General features: G+C 47.6%; 1 protein-coding gene across 1 annotated transcript in view; it reads left to right on the top strand.

Moving 5' to 3' along the window:
• The window catches only part of PRKDC (protein kinase, DNA-activated, catalytic subunit), an 836,940-nt gene that overhangs the window by 706,748 nt on the left and 109,039 nt on the right, over positions 1–21,153 (top strand). Inside the window, exon 75 of the mRNA XM_063923695.1 lies at positions 19,876–19,963. Within this exon, the coding sequence (XP_063779765.1) occupies positions 19,876–19,963 (88 nt within the window). The remainder of the gene's footprint in view (positions 1–19,875; positions 19,964–21,153) is intronic.

The raw sequence follows: 21,153 nt of genomic DNA, 5'->3' as shown, positions 1-21,153 counted from the left end.
CTCAGGGCGATTTACAATGCCCTTCTGCAGGCCTCTTCTCTCCTTCAACATCAGGCCATTCAGGTCCAGTCAGACAACGCCATACATAAACCAACAGAAACAAAAAGCAGGGCCGCAATGCGAGAGGTGTCCAGGATACTCCTATGGGCGGAACAAAATGCCAGGGCCATGTCGGCCATATTCATTCTGGGAGTGGACAATTGGGAAGCAGACTTCCTCAGCAGACACGATCTGCACTCGGGGGAATGGGGCCTTTCTCCCGCAGATGTTTCATCTGCTGATTCATTGGTGGGGCTGCCCGCAGATCGACATGAGGGCATCTCGGCTCAACAAGAAGCTTCTGCGTTAATGTTCCAGAAAGATGTACCCACAGACGGCAGCGGTGGACGCTCTGACGTCACAGTGGGTTTTCTGGTTGGTCTACTTGTTCCCTCCGATTCCTCTCATTCCCAGAGTTCTAAAAGGGATGATCCCTGGCCTCTGCCACTTCAGGAAGATCTTCTGCAGGGACCATTTCTCTATCAAGACTTACCGTGACTACTTTTGACGGCATGGAAGTTGAGAGGGAGATTTTAGCCAGGAAAGGCCTTCCCGGCAAGGTTATCTCGACTATATGGTCCAGGCTGGGAAGATGGTCACGTCAAAGCATTGCCATCGCATATGGAAGAAGTATGTCTCTTAGTGTGAGGTTCGGCAGAACTCTACCGTGGCTTTTCATCTGGGTCGGTTCTTACTCTTCCTGCGGGCAGGTGTGGATTTGGGCCTACGCTTAGGCTCCATTAAGGTTCAGATCTCTGCCTTGTCTATCTTCTTCCAGAGGCAGTTGTCTGTTATCCCGGAGGTCCAGACGTTCTTGAAGGGTGTCCTTCGTATTCAACCACCCTTTGTGCCTCCCACAGCGCTGTGGGATCTCCATTTGGTTCAGACCTTTCTCCAATCTGACTGGTTTGAACCTTTGCACAGGGTGGACATGAAGTATTCAACTTGGCAGACTGTCCTTTTCTTGGTCTTGGCCTCGGTGAGGTGTTTTTCAGAGTTAGGGGCCCTGTCCTGTAAGAGCCCTTATCTAGTGTTTTTCTTACGTCCTAGAGGATGCTGGGTCCACATTAGAACCATGTGGTATAGATTGCTCCACTAGGAGCCACTGGCACGTTAAGAGTTTGAGAGTGGACTTCCGGTGGGCGGGCCATCCAGCATGGCTGCTTTTTAGATGAGCTCTGTCTTGCAGGCTACTAATCCAAGGACATCCTCCTGATATCTCCACTATATTTTCCTAGGAGGCTCTCAGGATTGTTCCCCACATCATACTACACTTGAGGATACCCTGCAAGTACCAAAGCGAGACTGTATGCCCCTGGTAGCCGGCCCTCAACGAGACGGCATTCATGACCGCCGTGCAATCGGCGCGAAAACGGGCTGACTGACCCCGAGCCTATCTTTCCAGCCTCTACGTTGCCTACCCTCGTGGGGATCCCCCCTTACCTGCCGCCTCTCGGTAGTGTTCCCTGCATTGGATGGCTAAGTGGAGCGATACAGCACCCTTGCAGCTCCGGCTTTCCTGTGACCATCCGGCTGACCGCCGCGGGGACATAGCGTGCTTCCTGCTGCTGGCTGCGACGCAACGTCGGAGAGACGACCTCTGCTGCTGTGGTCCCTGCTTGTGACCCGGCTCCCTCTATCCATACCCGTCTGGCTGTGCGGAGATCTCCGGCGGGGTGAGCGGTGCGGCGGCCGAGACTGACCCTGGGTGAGTGACGCTGAAAGACCCCGGACACGTGGAGCGGTACAACACCCTCGCAGCTCCGGCTCCCCTGTGACCATCCGGCTGACCGCCGCGGGGACATAGCGTGCTTCCTGCTGCTGGCTGCGACGCAGCGCCGGAGGAGAGACGACCTCTGCCGCTGTGGTCCCTGCTTGTAACCCGGCTCTTTCTATCCATACCCGTCTGGCTGTGCGAGGATATCCGGCGGGGTGAGCGGTGCGGCGGACGAGACTGACCCTGGGTGAATGGCGCTGAAAGACCCCGGACGCCATCGGACTCCAGTGCACTCGGGACTCTGAGCTGAGGGTTCATGAAGGTGGTGAGAGGCTTACATCCTTTACTCTCGGGGGAGGGGTGGCTGCTGAGTCCCTAACGTTACCCTTGGCCCCCTATTTGTCCCCTTCTTCCCCACGCCATGTGGCCCTGACACCTGAGGCCTTTGTGGTGATGGCCCGTTTGCCGGAAACGCCTAACTCTCTGCTGGTTCTGCGTGGCTGCAGGGGACTGCTGAAGTGGGCGATACACCATTCCGGATTCCTGAGGTGGCGTGGTGAGGTCGGTGCCGAAACTCTCCTTGAGTGACTGCAACCCGGATAAGGGGACCGTCTTTACTCACTCTCTGCCACAGTAGACGGTTTAATGTATGATGCAGTGACTTTATGACACCAGGCAGACTCCGGATCACTGACTGCTAGGCCCTGCGGTTGGGACTGCACCACTGTGACTCTTTCTCTTATAACCAGCCTGGACTCTGCCTCTCTCTCTCCTGTTTCTTATCTACAAATTTCTTTTTCCTCCTGTTTGCTGCCTCCTCTTACCTCTGGCTCTCCTCTCCTGATTGCCCACCTGTGCTGCTATAGCCGGCACCACTATTTTACCTTGCCTCACAGAGATCAGATCTGTGCCATAGTCGAGGTTTGAGATGTATCAGTGTTCAATTCTCTGCTAGGTTATAATATCAATTAGTGATTATCTACTAGCAGAACGTTCAGAAACATTTTGTTATTTTCCTTCTCGCACTGATACGGTTGTTTGTCTTGTGCAATTGATGTTTATTTTCACAAGAATATATCTTGGCCTCCACTGCCACCTGGTGCCTGCTTGCAGTGGTACAATATAACTTTACCGGCGCAATTCCTCTGCTGTTGAATACACGCTGCAGAGCTCCTTATCCTGAATAACCTCTGTTATTGCTAACGTAGTCATTGTCGCTTCTAATTGTTCCATAGATTTACCGCATAGGCCTGAAAATCGTTATTACTTTAGCATATTGTAGGTTTCTGCTGTGCAATTTCTGGTTACTTTCACAGGATTACTTATATTCAACAAGCTATGGTACTGCTTTGAGTTTAATTTCCCCTGCTATAGTGAAACATTTTGAATCTTACTTTGCCGACTTATATTCGGATCTCCCTTTTAATGACTGTGCTCATGCCGCACTTTTACCTGATTCAGCTTTGCCTCCTATAACGAGTGCGCAGTCGGAGTTACTGGTGAGTGCAATTACGGAGGAGGAGCTTATCTCGGCTATGTCTAAACTCCACCTGCACAAATCCCCGGGCCCGGACGGCCTCTCCAATGAATTTTATAAAATCCTTCAGCCTCATATAATTCCGACTCTGCTAGAGCTATTTAACGGCCTGTTGCATCATCGTGCCCCTTTTCATCATTTCACAACATTTCACAACAGCCCATACCGTTATGATCCCCAAACCCGCTCAAGACCCTCAATTGGTGACCTCGTACAGGCACATTACGTTGTTAAATACCGACATAAAATTATTCACCAAGATTTTGGCAGATCGACTACAAATTATTCTCCCACACGCTCTTACTACTCATCAGCTTGGCTTTGTTCGTAATACACATTCGGTAAAAGGTATTCGGGCTGCTATTGCTGCAGTAATGGCCTCTGCTTGTTCGCCCCATTCCAGGAATATACTCCTCAGTCTAGACACTACTAAAGCCTTCGATACGGTACTTTGGCCCCATCTATTCAGGGTCTTGGAACGTAGACTCTTCCACCATGACTTTATTGACATTATTCGTTACTTATATGAGACTCCTTCCACTACCCTCTTACTGAATGGCTATACCAGTGATCCGGTGAATATGCATCGTGGCACACGACAGGGCTGTCCCTTGTCCCCCTTGTTCAATTTAGCCATAGATCCCCTCCATCGTTTGCTATTGACTGACACTCAGTTTCATGGCATTCAGATAGGTCGCAGGGAGCTAAAGCTTGCTGCATTTGCTGATGATCTACTGCTGTATGTTTCAGATCCGGGGACTTCCTTGACTCATATATTTAATCTACTGCAGGCGTATGGACATATTTCTGGCTTCAATGTTAACTGGTCGAAGTCAGTGGCACGAAGACTGGGGAGTGGTGCGTTTTTGAGAACCAGGGTGGGGGGTTTACCACTGAAATGGAGCTCAGATCACTTCACTTATCTGGGGATTCAAATATCGAGACAACCGGAGCGACTTTATACTCTAAATTTTACCTCGGCTATCAGAAAAATTGAGGCTGAGCTTGACACCTGGAAATCTCTGCCTTTATCATACATGGGGAGAGCGAACTTGATAAAGATGTTATCATTCCCCCGTTTGATGTACTTTATACAGGCCATGCCACATGTGCTCCTACCTAAAGATGTTCAACGCATCAATTTTCTTTTTAGACGCTTTATTTGGCAGGGACGAAAACCACGTATAGCGTTAAGTTACAGCAAACCACGGAGAATGGGGGAATTAATTTTCCTAATGTTCTATGGTATTCCCATGCCGCTCAACTACGGTATTTGCATGACTGGGTACACAATGACAATAACTACACAAATACTGACTTAGATAGAGAATTTTTACAAGGGGGGGACCTGGTTGCCTTTTTACATCTGCATGCTCGGGAGGTGTCTGAGGAGTGGAGGAGGAATCCACTATTGTGGAGCATTAAAAAACTATGGACAGATATACGTAACAAACTAGATCTGAACTCCCACAGATCACTATACCTTCCGTTCATGGCTAATCCAGACTTCCAGGAGGGTAGGGCGCATTATCCATTCAACATCTGGCGAATGGGGGGTGTTTCCAAGATAGCTCATTTGGTGGATTTGCAAAGCTTGAGGCCGCTCACATTCCAGGAAGCCACTGCTAGACATCCAGTTTTCCTGGCCTATCCTATGGCCTTTCCATTGGCCCAACACTATGTTTCTGCTACTATTAGCTGTTTCTCACCTATAGATTGGAGAAATTCGATAGATAAATTGCTGCAACAAGCCCCTAGAACTAGTAAGGCAATATCAAAAGCATATGGATACTTTCGGACGGTTCTAGACTACTCTACGGGACAGGGAGGTATCCGGTCCTGGACAGAATGCCTCCCGGGGCTTGAGACGACTGACTTGCTTACGGCCCATGCAAAAGCTTGTAAACTGTTTCCCTCTTCTAGGTACAAAGAAATGTCTCTTAATATTTTGCACAGGACTTATTTGTCGCCTCATAGAAGATGTCTCATAGGACTAGCTGACACGCATGCTTGTTGGAAGTGTGGTTCTCCCCAGGCAGACCTATATCACTGCTTGTGGACATGCCCTCTGATTAGACAGTTCTGGATAAGGATAAGGAATTACTTAACGACTAACCTAGTGAATTATTGGAGATTGTGCCCAAAGTGGGCGCTTTTCAGTATAGTCTCACCGGACCTACGTCTCTCACAGGGAAGTAGAAAGCTACTGCTCGCAGTTAGTATAGCGGCCAGAAAGGCTATTCTGCAAGTATGGATTGCTAGAGATCCACCTACACTTTCGTTGTTTAAAGCCAAATTATTTTATCTCTTTCGGATAGAATGGATAGGAATTTTGTTAGATAAAGATACTAAGATACAGAGATTCTTTGACGTATGGGAAAGCTATATAACGACCTTGTCGACAGCAGATAAGACGCAGCTCCATAACTCTTTATCTAATACAGAATGGTTTTTGACTAGAACGATTGCGGGGGATCCGCCGATTGTGCTACAGAACTGAATGCTATTCTTAGCTCGGTAGACGATTGAGGGGAGGTTGGCATATGGTCACGGGCAATTTTATTTTATTTTTATTTATTTTTTAATTTTTTTCTTTCTATCCTCACCTGCACGCGTCTGTGTCAGCTGACTGGACCAGCTCTTAATCTAATGGTTACTGAAGCCCCGAGAGGCATGTTCCATATAAGTGTAATATTATTATTTGTACTGTGTTTGGAATGTCTCTTGATTGGGGACTCAGTTGTATTGTTATTTACTCCCCTTTCGCTTTTTTCTATTTGACATATGTTTGACCTACTGTGAAAATTTATGTATGTAATTCATATATTGCTTCAATAAAAATGTTAAAAAAATAAAAAAAAAAGTGTTTGAGATTGTGGGCTGCCTCCTCCCTCTATGCCCCTCCTACCAGACTCTGTTTAGAAAATGTGCCCGGAGGAGCTGGTCACAGCTAGGGAGCTCTCCAGAGTTATTATTTTACAGGGAGGCTGCTGGCAACAGCCTCCCTGCTTCGTGGGACTAAGGGTGGGGCGTAGTGTCCGCCCTGCGGGGTCTGAGCCACGATCTCCGCTGACAGGACACTGAGCTCCTGAGGGGATCGAACGTTCCCCGCCACAGGGGATCGCTCACTCCGGCAGCATGCCACCACCCCCTTACAGAGCCAGATGATCAGAAGATGGCGAGATATGGCGGCACAAGGGTAGGAGCGCATCGCTGAACGGCCGCGCTCTGGGAAGGATCAGCGGCACACAGTGTTGGCGCTATGAGGGGCGTCCTGAGCCAGCGTCTTAATACCCTACACTGGTCACAGACGCTAACCGGAGACCGAATCCCCAGGCTAGTGACAGAATCCGCAGTACACAGACGCTAACCGGCCCCGGCTAGCAACGGAATCCTCAGGCCAGTATAAAGAATTGTGCGGGAAGACGCACCATCTTCAGGAGGCAGAGCTTTTCCTCAGAGCGGACCCAGCAGCGTTCAGCACCATTTTCCTGTCTGCAGTTCCTGTACACAGGGAGCTGTCCCTCCAAGCAACTCCAGCTATCCTGAGCGGTACCGTGGGTTGTAGAAGGGAAGGCTGTCTAAAATCTGTGTAGTCTATTAAGGTACACGGATAGCGCTGGTAGTTTTATTTGTTCTGCCTCAGAGAGCTCTGTGTGTGGGTTGGCTCCAATCTCTGTCTCTCTCTGTCTCTGCCATACTTGGAGGGGGGGGGGGGGGAAGCTTTGACTGACAATTCCCTGTGTGTGTGTATGTGGGTGTTCAATACCTTTCATAGCCATGTCTAGGGACTCTGTGTCATATGCTGCTTAAGTGGTTTCCTCTCCGGAAGAATGCATTTCATGTACACACAAATGTAATCATGTTGCTGAGCCAGCGTCTAAATACCCTAAACTGATCACAGTCGCTACCCGGAGACTGAATCCCCAGGCTAGCGACGGAATCCTCAGTACAGAGACGCTGTCCGGGGACTGAATCCCCCGGCTAGCAATGGAATCCTCAGGCCAGTATATAGAAGTTGTGCGGGCAGAGCTTCTTCTCAGTGCGAACCCAGCAGAGTTCAGCACCATTTTCCGGTCTGCATCTCCTGTTACACAGACTGCGAACGGTGATGGTGACGTGCTTTGGGGGGGGGGGGGGGGGAGGAGGCACCCCCCCTTGCAGGGGGTGCAGCTCATGTTGGAGGCCATTAGCTGTATATGTTAAATTTTGCTGAGGAGGCTTACTTTTCAGACAATGAGAAAGCCTCGCTAACCTTCCCTGCGTCTAATGTATTAAACGCTGTTTGAAAAATCCTGAGAGGAGGATAGAATGAATTGGGAAAAACCCACCCATAGCTGACGCATCTGTGTCCAGACTGTCAAGGATGGTGGTTTTACCAGTCCCAGGATCTGCCGCATTGAAAGAACCGGCTGATCGCGGGATTGACACTATGCTCAAATCCATATACACGGCTTCGGGGGCGATACTACAACCTACCATTGCCCATGTATGGATTTCTAAAGCTATAGTTATTTGAGAAATTTGTTACAATGGATAAAAGTGACGTTGAATTGTTCTTACGTAACATACAGGATTCTGCGGGATTTACGGTGGAATCCATGAAAGACCTGGGTTCGACGGCTGCAGGAATATCCTCCTTGTCTGTCTCAGCTCGTAGAGGACTGGCTGCGCCAATGGTCTACCGACACGGAATCCAGAAGAGGTGTGGAGACCCTACCCTACCCAGGTCAGGCTCTCTTTTGGGAAGTGGTGGATATGTGGATTTCCATGACTACAGCGGGTAAGTCTCCTTTCTTCCCTCAGCTGCACCTGCCTCGAAGAAACTTTTTTCTTCAGCTGCGTCACAGTTCTTTCGGACTGCCAAGCCAAGAAAGGCCAAACCGGCCAACACCTTCTTTAGGGGAGGTCGGCCAAAATCCAAGAAACCTACTGCGGCGGGTTCCCAGTAACAGAAGCCTGCTTCAGGTGCGCCAAAGTCCTCCGCCTGATGGTGGACAGCGCAGCCGGTGGGGGCGATACTCAGACATTTCAGTCACGTGTGGGTGTCGTCCTGCCTGGTTCCCTTGGTACTAGATATTGTGTCCCAGGGGTACCGGCTGGAATTTCAATATCTCCCTCCTCATCAGTTCTTCAAATCGGGCTTGTCAGCTTTGCCGGCAGACAGGGCTACCCTACAGGGAGCCATCCAGAAGTTGGTGGAGGCACAGGTCATTGTACCAGTCCCTCCTCAAATGCAAAACACGGCTTACTATTCGAACCTTTTCGTGGTACCGAAACCGGATGGTTCGGTCGGGCCCATTCTGAACTTAAATTCACTAAACCCCTTTCTGAGGGAGTCAAGTTCAAAATGGAGTCTCTAAGGGCTGTGATATCAGGTCTGGAAGTGGGAGAATTCCTGGTATCCCTGGATATTAAGGATGCGTACCTCCACATTCCAATTTGGCCACCGCATCAAGCTCATCTCCGATTTGCACTGTTGGACTGTCATTTTCTGTTCCAGGCATTGCTGTTCCGCCTCTCCACGGCACCAAGGGTATTCACCAAGGTGATGGCGGAAATGATGGTTCTCCTCCGCAGGCAGGTGGTGAACATAATTCCATATCTGGACGATCTGCTGATACTGCTGATACAGGCATAATCTGAGGAGAAGCTGTTACGGTCAATAGCTCTCACGACCAAGCTTCTCAGGGAACATGGTTGCATCCTGAATATCCCAAAATCACATTTGAAACCATCCAGGAGGTTGTCCTTTCTGAGACTGATCCTCGACATGGCAGTGCAGAGGGTGTTTCTTCCGGAGGAAAAAACGTTGGTGATACAAACAATGGTCCGGGATGTCCTGAAGCCAGCCCGGGTGTCGGTTCATCAGTGCATTCGCCTTCTGGGAAAGATGGTGGCCTCTTATGAGGCTCAATGCTCGGCCTTTCCATCTGGATCTCCTGGACAAGTGGTCGGGATCCCATCTACACATGCACCAGAGAATACGTCTGTTGCCAAAGGCCAGGATTTCACTCTTCTGGTGGCTGCAATTACCTCACCTTCTTGGTGGGCCGCAGGTTCGGTATTCAGGACTGGATCCTTCTAACCACGGATACAAGTCTCCGGGGCTGGGGCACAGTCACTCAAGGGGAAACTTTCCAAGGAAGGTGGTCAAGTCTCGAAGCCGGCCTGCCGATAAACTTTTTGGAACTAAGAGCCGTCTACAACGGTCTTCTCCAAGCAGCCCCTCTTCTGAGAAATCGGGCCATTGACAATGTAACGACAGGGGCTTACATAAAGTGGAACGAAGAGCAGAGCTGCAATGTAAGAGGTAACGAGAATCATCTTCTGGGCAGAAAAACACGCGTTGGCGCTGTCAGCAATCTTCATTCCGGGAGTAGACAACTGGGAAGCGGACTTCCTCAGCAGACACGATCTCCATCTAGGGGAGTAGGGTCTCCATCCGGAGGTGTTCAAGGAGGTAACAGATCTTTGGGGCATACCCCAGATCGACATGATGGCCTCTCGTCTCAACAAGAAGCCTCTGCGGTATTGTTTCAGGTCGAGGGACCCACAAGCAGTGGCGTGGATGCCCTAGTGACTCCGTGGGTGTTCCAGTCGGTGTACGTGTTTCCTCCACTTCCACTCATTCCAAGAGTTCTCAAACTCATAAGAACAAGAATTCAGGCAATCCTCATTGCTCCGGACTGGCCTAGAAGGGCTTGGTACGCGGATCTACTGCTAGAAGAGCTGAAGCCTCTTCCTCTTTGGGAGGACCTGCTGTAGCAGGGGCCGTTCGCCTATCAAGACTTACCACGGATACGTTTGACGGCATGGAGGTTGAACGCCAAATACTAGCTCGGAAGGGCATTCCGAACAAGGTTATTCCTACCCTGATACAGGCTAGGAAAGGAGTAACGTCTAAATATTACCATCGTATTTGGAAAAATTATGTATATTGGTGTGAGTCCAAGAAGTTTCCTACGGTGCAGTTTCAACTGGAACGTTTTCTCCTCTTCCTGCAAGCAGGTGTGGATATGGGCCTGAGGTTAGGATCCATAAAGGTCCAAATTTCGACCCTATCCATTTTCTTCTAGAAACAGTTGGCTGCACTCCCTGAGGTTCAGACTTTTTTTGAAGGGAGTTCTGCACATCCAACCTCCCTTTGTACCGCCTACGGCGCCCTGGGATCTTAATGTGATGTTGCAGTTCCTCCAGTCGGACTGGTTTGAACCTCTACAGGAGGTTGAAGTGAAGTTTTTCACGTGGAAGGCTGTGACTTTGTTGGCCTTAGCTTCTCCTAGACGTGTGTCGGAGTTGGGGGCTTTGTCATGTAAAAGCCCATACTTGATCTTCCATGAAGATTGAGCTGAGTTTCGGACACGTCAACAGTTTCTTCCGAAGGTTGTGTCAGCATTTCATATCAACCAACTTATTGTGGTGCCAGTTGCGACTGACTCCTCAATTTCATCAAAGTCCTTAGATGTTGTAAGGGCTCTATAGATCTATGTGAGGAGGACTGCTCGTCACAGAAAATCGGACTGTATGATCCCAAGAAAATTGAGTGTCCTGCTTCTAAGCAGATAATCTCTCGCTGGATTATGTTCACTAGCCAGCATGCGTATTCTACGGCAGGCTTGCCGTGCCCTACTTCTGTTAAGGCCTACTCTACTTGTATGGTGGGCTCTTCCTGAGTGGCTGCCCGGGGTGTCTCGGCATTACTACTCTGCCGAGCGGCTACTTGGGGTCAAACACGTTTGCAAAGTTCTACAAGTCCGATGCTTTGGCCTCTGAGGACCTAAAGTTTGGTCAAGCAGTTCTGCAGGAGCCTCCGCGCTCTCCCCCCATTCTGGGAGCTTTGGTACATCCCCATGGTTCTAATGTGGACCCCAGCATCGTCTAGGACGTAAGAGAAAATAGGATTTTAATTACCTACCGGTAAATCCTTTTCTCGTAGTCCGTAGAGGATGCTGAGCCGCCTGCCCAGTGCTTCGTTATCCTGCAGTGGTTATTTAGTTCAGTACTGCTTCGTTCTTGGTAAGTACAGTTTTGTTACTTGGTAAGTAATCCTGTTCGGCCATTGCTGATGTTTCAAGATAGTTAGCTTGGGTTGCTTTGTGTGTGAGCTGATGTGAATCTCGCCACTATCTGTGTATAATCCTTCTCTCGAAGATGTCCGTCTCCTCGGGCACAGTTTCTAGACTGAGTCTGGTAGGAGAGGCATAGAGGGAGGGGCCAGCCCACACACTCAAACTCTTAAAGTGCCAGTGGCTCCTATTGGACCTGTGTATACCCCATGGTTCTAATGTGGACCCCATTATCCTCTACGGACTACAAGAATAGGATTTACCGGTAGGTAATCAAAATCCTGTTTTCACGAGGATAGGGCAGAGCTGCCTACGGTGTTGTCGGCGTTTCACATCAACCAACCGATAGTGGTTCCTGTGGTGTCTGAAACATCTGTTATGCCAAAGTCCCTGGACATGGCTCGGGCTTTGAAGGTTTATGTCAAGAGAATGGCTCGTCACTGGAAATCGGATTCGCTTTTTGTTCTCTGACGCTGCCAAGATTGTTTGTCCTGCTTCAAAGCAGTCACTTGTGCATTGGATCAGGCTTACGATCCAACAGACTTACTCATCGGTGGCTTTGCCGCTGCCGATGTCTGTTCAGGCCCACTCCACGCGGTTGGTGGTTCTTCCTGGGTGGCTGCCAAGGGTGTCTCAGCTTTGCAGTTATGCCAAGCTGCTACTTGGTCATATTCCAACACGTTCTTTAAGTTTTCTAAGTTCGATACCTTGGCTACTGAGGACTTAGTTTGGTCAATCATTTTTGCAGGGGTCTCAGCACTCTCCCACCCGGTCTGGGAGCTTTGGGACTTCCCCATTATACTAGACCATCCCAGTATCCCCTAGGACGTTATAGAAAATAGAAATTTCATACCTACCGGTAATTCCTTTTCTCGTTGTCCGTAGGGGATACTGGGAGCCCGCCTCTGTGCTTCATTTTTGTGCAAGTTTTGTTCTTGTTTGGGTCTGCTGTTGCTGTCCCTATGTTCTAGTTGTGGTTAGCGCTGCTATCCTCTTGTGTGTTGTGTGCTGGTTCGTTTCTCACCACTTTCTTGTCTATTTTATTCCTCTCAAAGTATGTCTGTCTCCTCGGGCACAGTTTTCCTAGACTTTCCAATGGACCCCATATATACCACATGATACTAGACCATCGCAGTATCCCCTATGAGAAAAGGAGTTACCGGTAGGTAGTAAATTCCTATTTTCTTGTTAATCTCTCCTCCCTTCTTTCCCCCTTCCTTGTTTCCTTTGCTTTCTTAAACATGTTTCTAATTTTTATTGAGTTTAATACATACAATTGTTTTATTACAAAAATGAAAAAAACAAAACCAATGGAAAACTGGTAATTGGATGATGAAGATCCACGTAATTGCCATCAGGAGGCGTTTCTGAAATTTTTGTGCTCCTCTTCATTTTATCACACCTTCATCCAAGGTGCGATAAAGAATGTGGATTCTTTCACAGGTTCATTGTAACTTTATGATTCCATTACAATTGTGCTGTTCCTATAAATCATCGAATACCACATTAAAAAAATATTTGATATAAAAAAAAGGGGTTACATAAAAGAGCTGAGCAGGAAATGCTGGCGGTGAGGATGCCGGTGGTCAGAAGACTGACTGTGGCATCCAGATGTATAGAATCCCGACATGGGCAAGTTAAGTATAGTTACCTTACCCCAATGCCCTTGACCCTCCCTCCCTGCAGCCTAAACCTCACACCCCCAATGGTGCCTAAACCCCCTTCCCGCAGCCTACAACTATCCTTCCCCGGGGGTGCCTAAGTTTAACCCTCCCTTTCCCTCAGCCTAATCCTAACCATCCCATCTGCCTGGCGTCCCGGTCCACGCTCATTCTGGATCCCAGCGGTCGTCCAGACGCAGAGATGATGCTCTTTATTGGGATGCCGGCGCCAGCATTTCAACCAGTGTAGGGATCCCGGCGTCTGTATTTTGACTGCTTGAATCCCGACCGGATCACATATAGCAATGTCATACTTTAAATGATTATATGAAACTATATACAACAGATGATTAAAGATATACATACCAGATAAACAGATGAAAAATATAATCTTACAGCTATCTTATTGGGCTGTCACAGAGCAAGAATGAAGTGTTTCTTAATGATAGCAAACACTGTCTAGCAATACAAAGTTACAACTTTGTATTGATAGGCAGTTCTTACTACAATTCTTCCACCATTGTGCCTAAAGTATAAACATTGCATAAATGAGGTCCTTATTTAACACTAACAATTTATAACAGTATCATAACAATTACCATTGATACTTTTGTTGTTTAACATAATACATATTGGTTTAACATAATAAATCCATATAGCAGAATACACTATATAAATATATATAATATATATATCAGTGCAGAACTTGTGAGTGGTGGGCCCAGATGAAAACTATCCTTTGGGCACCTCTACTCCGCCCCACCCAAGTTAATAATATGCTACGCAGCAGTGGGTGACAGAGTGAGGTAGAGGGTGAAGAGGAGAAGCTGAGGGTGACAGGGAGAGGCAGTGGGTGACGGGACCAAGTAGAGAGTGTCAGGGAGAGTTAGAAAGTGACTGGGAGAGGCAGAGAGTGATGAGGAGAGGGCGACATGATTAGGCAGTGGGTGACGGGGAGAGGCAGAAGGTGACAGTGCAAGGTAGAGAGTGACCATAAGAGGGTGATTGGAATATTCAGAGGGTGACAGTAGAGGCAGAGGGTGATGGGGACAGCAAGTGGGTGACTGGCAGAGTGTGGCAGGCAGTGGGTGACAAATATATTTAAATTTGCTTACCACATACCACGGTCGAACTGCAGCCTGTGGAGGGCAACTTCTTCTTGGGTTTTTATTCTGAGGATGAGATTGTGATGTTGGATGCCTGCCACCTTGCAGTATGATGGTGGAGACCAGTGTCAGGCTCTGAACAGTTTAGCTTTTCAAGCTCCCAATCTGCGCTGGTCCTTCTACCTCATACCCCGCCCACATCTCAGGCTTCTCATTTTTAGTTAACAGGGCCAAATCAGGTGCTGGATAGGAGAGACGAAAGGATGGTACACACAGAAAACACACTCTCAGAACCAGTAAACGGGAACTGGGGATGACTTTGGAGATGTCCTAAAGCAGTTAAAATATTGAGGAAATGCTCCTAAGCAGAGAACGTTACTTCCAAAGGAAGCATCTTGAGAGGCAAAACGTATCAAAGGCATATAACCATAGAAACGTGTCGACAGAAGACCACATGACTGCCTTGCACAGTTGTTCAGCAGTGGCGCCACCACCGGCTGCCCACGAAGGTCCCACAGATCGAGTAGAGTGAGCAGAGACTGTATCCAGAACAGGTGGATTAGCTTGTGTGTAAGCCTGTGAGATGGTCACGCGAAGCCAGTGAGCCAAAGTCTGTTTTTTAGCTGGCCAGCCTGGTTTGTGGAATCCATAGAGAACAAAGTATTAATCTGTTTTTCTGAGGGAACTAGTACAGTCCACATAGATTCACAGAACGTGGACCACATCCAAAGAGACCTCTCTGGCAGAGAGGCGTGGTGAGTGGAAGGCCGGGACAACAATTTCTTTGTTGAAACTGGATACCACCGTGGGGAGGTAGCCCTGTTTGGTCCGTGGGACTACTGTGTCATGATAGAAGATCAAAAATGGCGAGCAACATGAAAGGGCTCCCAAGTCAGACACCCTGCATGCTGAGGCGATTGCAAAAGAAAAAAAAGAGTCTTCATAGTTAACCATTTAAGGGCAACAGAGTCCAATAGTTCAAATGGAGACTGCTGCATTGCACAAAGAACCAAAGACAAACCCCAAGGAGCCAGTGGAGGACAAAACTAGGTTGAATCAGGAGTACCCCCTGAAAGAAGGTACACACGTCCAGCAACTGAGCAGTTCTTCTTTGAAACTAGACAGACAGAGCTGAGGCTTGCACCTTAAGAAAACATGGCGGAGACCTATGTCAAGGCCCGTCTGGATAATGGCAAGGATTCTAAAAATCTGAAACACCAGAGGATACAAGTGATGCTGAGCACACCATTGGAAGTAAGAATGCCAGATGCAGTAACATATACGAGCTGAAGTTAGCTTCTGCGCTCTGGGCATAGTTTGAACTACCGAACGGGAGAATAATAACGTCTGACTGGACTTGGACAGGATAACCTTGAAAAAGGTCCTGAGCCAAGAGTGAGTTCTCAGTATATAGCTTGAAGTTCCAGAATGTTGATTGGGAGACTACTTTCAGCTAAGGTCCAACGGCCTTGAAAGGTGTGACTTCTGGTGACGGCTCTCCTGTGGAGGCTGGCATCTGTGGTGAGGAGAACCCAGTCTAGAATGGACGACCCTTCTCCAGGTTGCAGGTTTGCAACCACCCCAAGTGGGACATCTAAATGTCCGTATGGAGGCTGAGGGCAGGCAAACCGTTTTAGAGGCTGCCAAGTTAGTGACACTTTTGTCCAATTCCGTGCCAAAGAGAAATTCCCCAGCATAAGGTTGTGCTTCCAGGACCATCTTGGAGTCTGAGTCAGCCTTCCATAAGCAAAGCCAAACAATGCTGCGGGCCACAACTGAGGTAGCCGAAGCCTTGGAGGATAGGTATGGAGGGCAGTATCCAGATCCGCTTCTCCAATATAAAAAGCTGCATCTCTGATGTTAGCAATGTATGACAATTGTTCCTGAGGAGCGCCTGAGGGGAAACTGTTTTTTAGGGCATCTACCCAGCTTTCTATAGCCTTAGCCACCCAGGCTGTAGCCGTAGCCATGCTAAAAGTAGCGCCAGTAAGACCGTATAAAAAATTTAAGACACGCATCCAACTGTCTATCCGGCACCTCCTTCGGGAAATATGCTGTAGGGATAGTTAAAGTCGAGCTGGTTGCCAAATGTGTCACATCAGAATCCACTGTTGGGGGGGCAGGGGGTTGTTCCCACTATGTACAATCCAATCAGTAGCTGAAAGAAAGTAAAAAGAACTGAGCCTTTTAGGGACATGGAATTTTTTGCTAGGAGCCTTCCACGCTTCGCCTATGACATCAGTAAGGTGATCTGGGTGAAGGAATTCCGCTACCACTACCTGCTGGCGTTTACACAGAGGGTCTTTTGCTTAAGGTGCTAGTTCTTCATTTTCTAATTGAAGAGTGAATTTAACTGGCCTCACTAAAGCAGCTACATTCAATTTAGATTAAACGTCTTCCTCCCCAGAGGGGGAGTTAGCATCAGATGGACCAGTACCTCACCAGATGATTCCTCAGAATCTGACTGTGGCGTAGACTGTGAGGATGGCACAGTACGCTTTGTGGCAGTAGAGGTAGGCAAGGGTCCTTGTCCCTGCAACATATGGTGAAAGGATAGCAGAAGAGGTCGCTAGACTCTGCACAGAGGCAGAGAACATGTCCATCAATGGATGAGAGACAGGTGGGACCGATTATAGCTGGATGTACCTGTTGTGGTAACTGGTGTGGCAATCCCATAGGGTGAGCTAGGACCAGAACTGCAATGTGGTCATCAATTTTTGCCAGCATTTTGGAAAAAGAAACCCAGGAGGCTCTTGTGCTGGAGCTGGAGGCGCTGACTGGCCAGGTGGTGAATAACAAGAGGCACACTGACCATCTTGCAACACATCCTTTGGAGATAAACCTGCAGAACAGGTTCCTACAAGACACCAGTCTAGGGACCAGAGATTGTTTTGTTCCCTTGCCTTTGCTAGATATAGCTGCAGGGAGAGATGAACACATGATATGGCAATGTGCGGTGTGTAACACAAAAGTATGTGACAATATGTCACCACAAATACAGTGTAATGTGGAGCACAGAGAAAGAGAACCCTGTATACATTAAGTATCTTAGGGTTACAGAGAGAAATAGGGAAAGGTATATATCTGACAGAGAGAAAAAGCAGACCGCAGAACTAGCATAAGTTACATACAATGCAGAAATCACAACTTAACTGCAATGGGCACGAAGTTCAACTATTTAACCGCAGTGGTTGGTAGGAAATAGCACTGTGTATAACCTTACTCCTGGGAGGGGTATACAGGGACACTGGACCCAGCGTTCCTGGAGACTTGCAGTGCTGAAACTGGCTGCTAAGTGTCTCACAGTGGGAAGAAGGTGGAGGAGGAGCAGTTCAGGGCGGGAAGACCTCAGCGGAATGACTCTCTGGGCTGGGGGTGGTGCCGCTGGGGAGTGCTGACCTCCCTATGCTGACTTTAACCACCAGTTCATTGGTCTTATTAATATTATCCCCAGCGCCAGTAACATACAGTATGCCCTGTTGGTTTAGTGCAGTCCACAGCCGTGGCTTGGGTGCACGTCAGCACCTCTGGTCCGTCTCCCGGGACTGGAGGTATGGTCTGCCGCATTCACAGGTTTCTCTAGCTCCAGCTGTTACCCACTGACACCCTCAGCCTTCCCAGTCACACTCAGCCTCCTGCTGTCACCTTCTGACTCTTCATGTCTCCCTCTGCTCCCCCCTGCCACCCTCTACATTCCTGCTGTCACAAATGGATACTCTCAGCATCCTCGTCGCCCACTACCTCCCCCTGTGTGCCTCATCATCCCTGTGTGTATCACCACCCCAGTTTGCCTCAGAGCCCCCTATACTCTTAAGGACATGCCCCATTTTCTGACGCAAAGGTGTGTGCAACAGTACACCCTTTACGTTTTCCATCCCCCCACTTCATAATTTCACTTCGACCAAGATGGTATCGGGATCTGGTCCTTGGGATGCCAGCAGTCAGAATGCCGACAGTGGCATCCCGGCGCTCAGGGTCTCGACACCTACTTGGTAAGTATACTACCCCTAATTCCCTACCCTCCTTTCCCGCAGCCTAACTCTAACACCCCACTCCCCTTGCTGCTTAAACCGGGATGGTGGAAGCATGTAATGCAGTAAGTGTAAACATCTCCACAATATCGGTTTCCAGTAGGATTCCTCCAGCATACCCCTCTGATGATGATGCAATTAGAGTGGCCAATCCCGGGCCATTTATTCAAATGGGGTGGGACACTTCCGAGGTGTTCTGGCGGCTGGGTGGGCAGTGCGGCGGTGAGGTGCTGCGGCAGTCACAGATCATGCTGCGCAGCCGCCGGATCTCACCGCCGGAGCCGGGGGAGGTGAGCAGAAGGAGCCGGGCAGCATCTGAACGTCCTGTGGGCACTCAACGCTGCCAGACATATCCAAAAATAGGTTGGTGGCCAATCCCGAAATCCCCGGGATTGAAAGCTCCAATCCCGGGATTGAATCCTGGCCAATTTTAGGCCGGGATCCCGCCGATCCCGGGATTGGCCCACCTAGTTGCAATAAACAAACAAGTTGGGTAGTAGTTTCAACTTCACTTGTAGTCCTATGCCTGTCCAGCTGTTATCTATAACCCTAGTTTCAGCAGAGGTGTAGGCTTTTCAGATCAAGAAAGGCTGGAATAAACATAAGAATTTTTCAACCATGTATGTACTCTACAACTATTCTGTATTTCTGTACTCGGTGTACAGAGCTATGAAGATCTGTCGCAAAACACTGCATCAGCCAGTACACGACATTAAGCCAGTACACTTGAACACAACTTGTGATTTATTTTTTATTTCCATTCAAATCTTGTAGTCTTAATTGAAATTTATAACAAATGTGTCTAAAAGCTGACGTTTACAAATATTGCCCGAGAACCAATAGTGAACGGAAGTTGGCTATACACAAATAAATGATAAAATATTTAAAACCAATTGAAAATAAATTGTAGTCCATGCACAGTACATTACCACGGATAATGATATCGGCCAGGGGTTTTCCTATTGGCTTAGTTAAGCCTGCATTAGCTGCGGCTTATCAGGGTTTTTCTGTTACTGCATCGGGTGCCGGCTCCCGAAAGCTCCTGGTGCAGCGCTGCACCTTCAGCTTCCCTGTTACTTGAATGCTCCTCCGTCATGTAATCTCCACTGGGGGCGGGGGGAGATGGGGGTCACGGCACTACCCTACCATGTGTCCCATCGCTGAGTGCCGACTCCTGGGCCGCGGCGCCATCACTGCAGTCTCGGCCTGCTGCGGTGGGCATGGGACACTACGTGTTGCTGCTGCTTATTGGGGATTTTGTTTTATCTGCCTCGGGTAATCCAAAACCAAATCCCTGGAAACCCCATTTTAAAGCCAAAACAGGGCTGTTTCTCATGAAAACACACAGGTTTCATTGAACCTGTGTGTTTTTGGGAGGAAAACTGTTTTTTTTTTACGGGTAATCCTAATTAGATGGCGTGTAAAAAAAAAAAAAATATATGCGAAAACATCGGAAAAAAGTGGACGTTTTTCACATCCAATGTTTTATCTCCACTAATAGGATACCGCTCTAAGTACTAAAATGTTGACTAGCCCTGACCATGCCTTTTGTGTTAACCTTCAAAATCTGGGAGGTTTTTTTGCCTCACCATGTATTTTATGCACAATTTAATGACCAGGACTTGCACAAAGTATTTTTTTACTGTCTCCTTCTAATAATTAATATTTTTGTATTTTTTGTGCAAACTCAAAACCTGATATTTTTATCATCCTAGAATTCAGGGAAAACTGGATAAATACGGATTGGTTCAAGATTTTATTCGAGCCCTGGAACAGTTGTCCAATCCTGAAATGATATTACAGGTAATGTTAGTGAGACTGAAACAGCCTGATTATTATGCTTTTTTTCATGATGCTCATACTACAGGTTGTGAGTATCCCTTATCCAAAATGCTTGGGACCAGAGGTATTTTGGATATCGGATTTTTCCGTATTTTGGAATAATTGCATATCATAATGAGATATCATGGGGATGGGACCTAAATCTAAGCACAGAATGCATTTATGTTACATATACACCTTATACACACAGCCAGAAGATAATTTTAGCCAATAATTTTTGTAACTTTGTGCATTGAACAAAGTGTATCTACATTCACACAATTCATTTATGTTTCATATACACCTTATACACACAGCCTGAAGGTCATTTAATACAATATTTTTAATAACTGTGTGTATTAAACAAAGTTTGTGTACATTGAGCCATCAAAAAACAAAGGTTTCACTATCTCACTCTCACGCAAAAAAGTCTGTATTTCGGAATATTCCGTATTTCGGAATATTTGGATATGGGATACTCAACCTGTATTACTATACACATGCTACTTCTAAAGTATTGCAATGTATAGTTACTGTAGTGTTGTGTTTTGACTTGAGTACTTTCCAAAGTAGCTGTAGTTTTATGGAACAAAGTTCATGTAAGAAATATAGACTATGGGGGGTAATCAATTCTTGTCGGAAACTGCCATCTTGTCGGAAAGACGACAGTTTCCAACAGTTTTAGGTTGGAAGGGGTTCCAACCTGTTCAATGACTTGTTTTTTTAACGACAAGTCGGAAATCCCTGACTTGTCGGAAAACACGTGGATTGTCGGAATCCACGTGTACTGTTGGAAGCACAGTCAAACCCGACAGGTTTTAGCCCCGCATCCGACACTGTCAATCCGACTTTAAAAAAAGTCGGATTGGCATTATCGAGAACGGGCCAAACCTGTCGAGTTTGTCAGATTATTGAATACTCACATGTCACCCCTATAACTTTATCTATAACATTATCAATAATCATAAAATTTTACAGAAAGCACAGGTTTACATTTTTGTTGGTAAGTAAAGGTGGCAAAAAACCCTTTTCTCTTACGTCATAGCAGATACTGGGAATCCATTTAGTACCATGGGGTATAGACGGGTCCACTTGGAGCTATGGGCACTATAGAATTTTGATAACGTGTGCTCGCTCCTCCCTCTATGCCCCTCCTACCAGACTCCATTTAG

The sequence above is a fragment of the Pseudophryne corroboree genome, chromosome 5, assembly GCF_028390025.1.
Source record: "Pseudophryne corroboree isolate aPseCor3 chromosome 5, aPseCor3.hap2, whole genome shotgun sequence".
Classification (NCBI taxonomy): Eukaryota; Metazoa; Chordata; class Amphibia; order Anura; family Myobatrachidae; genus Pseudophryne; species Pseudophryne corroboree.
This window is presented reverse-complemented; position numbering and strand designations above follow the sequence as displayed.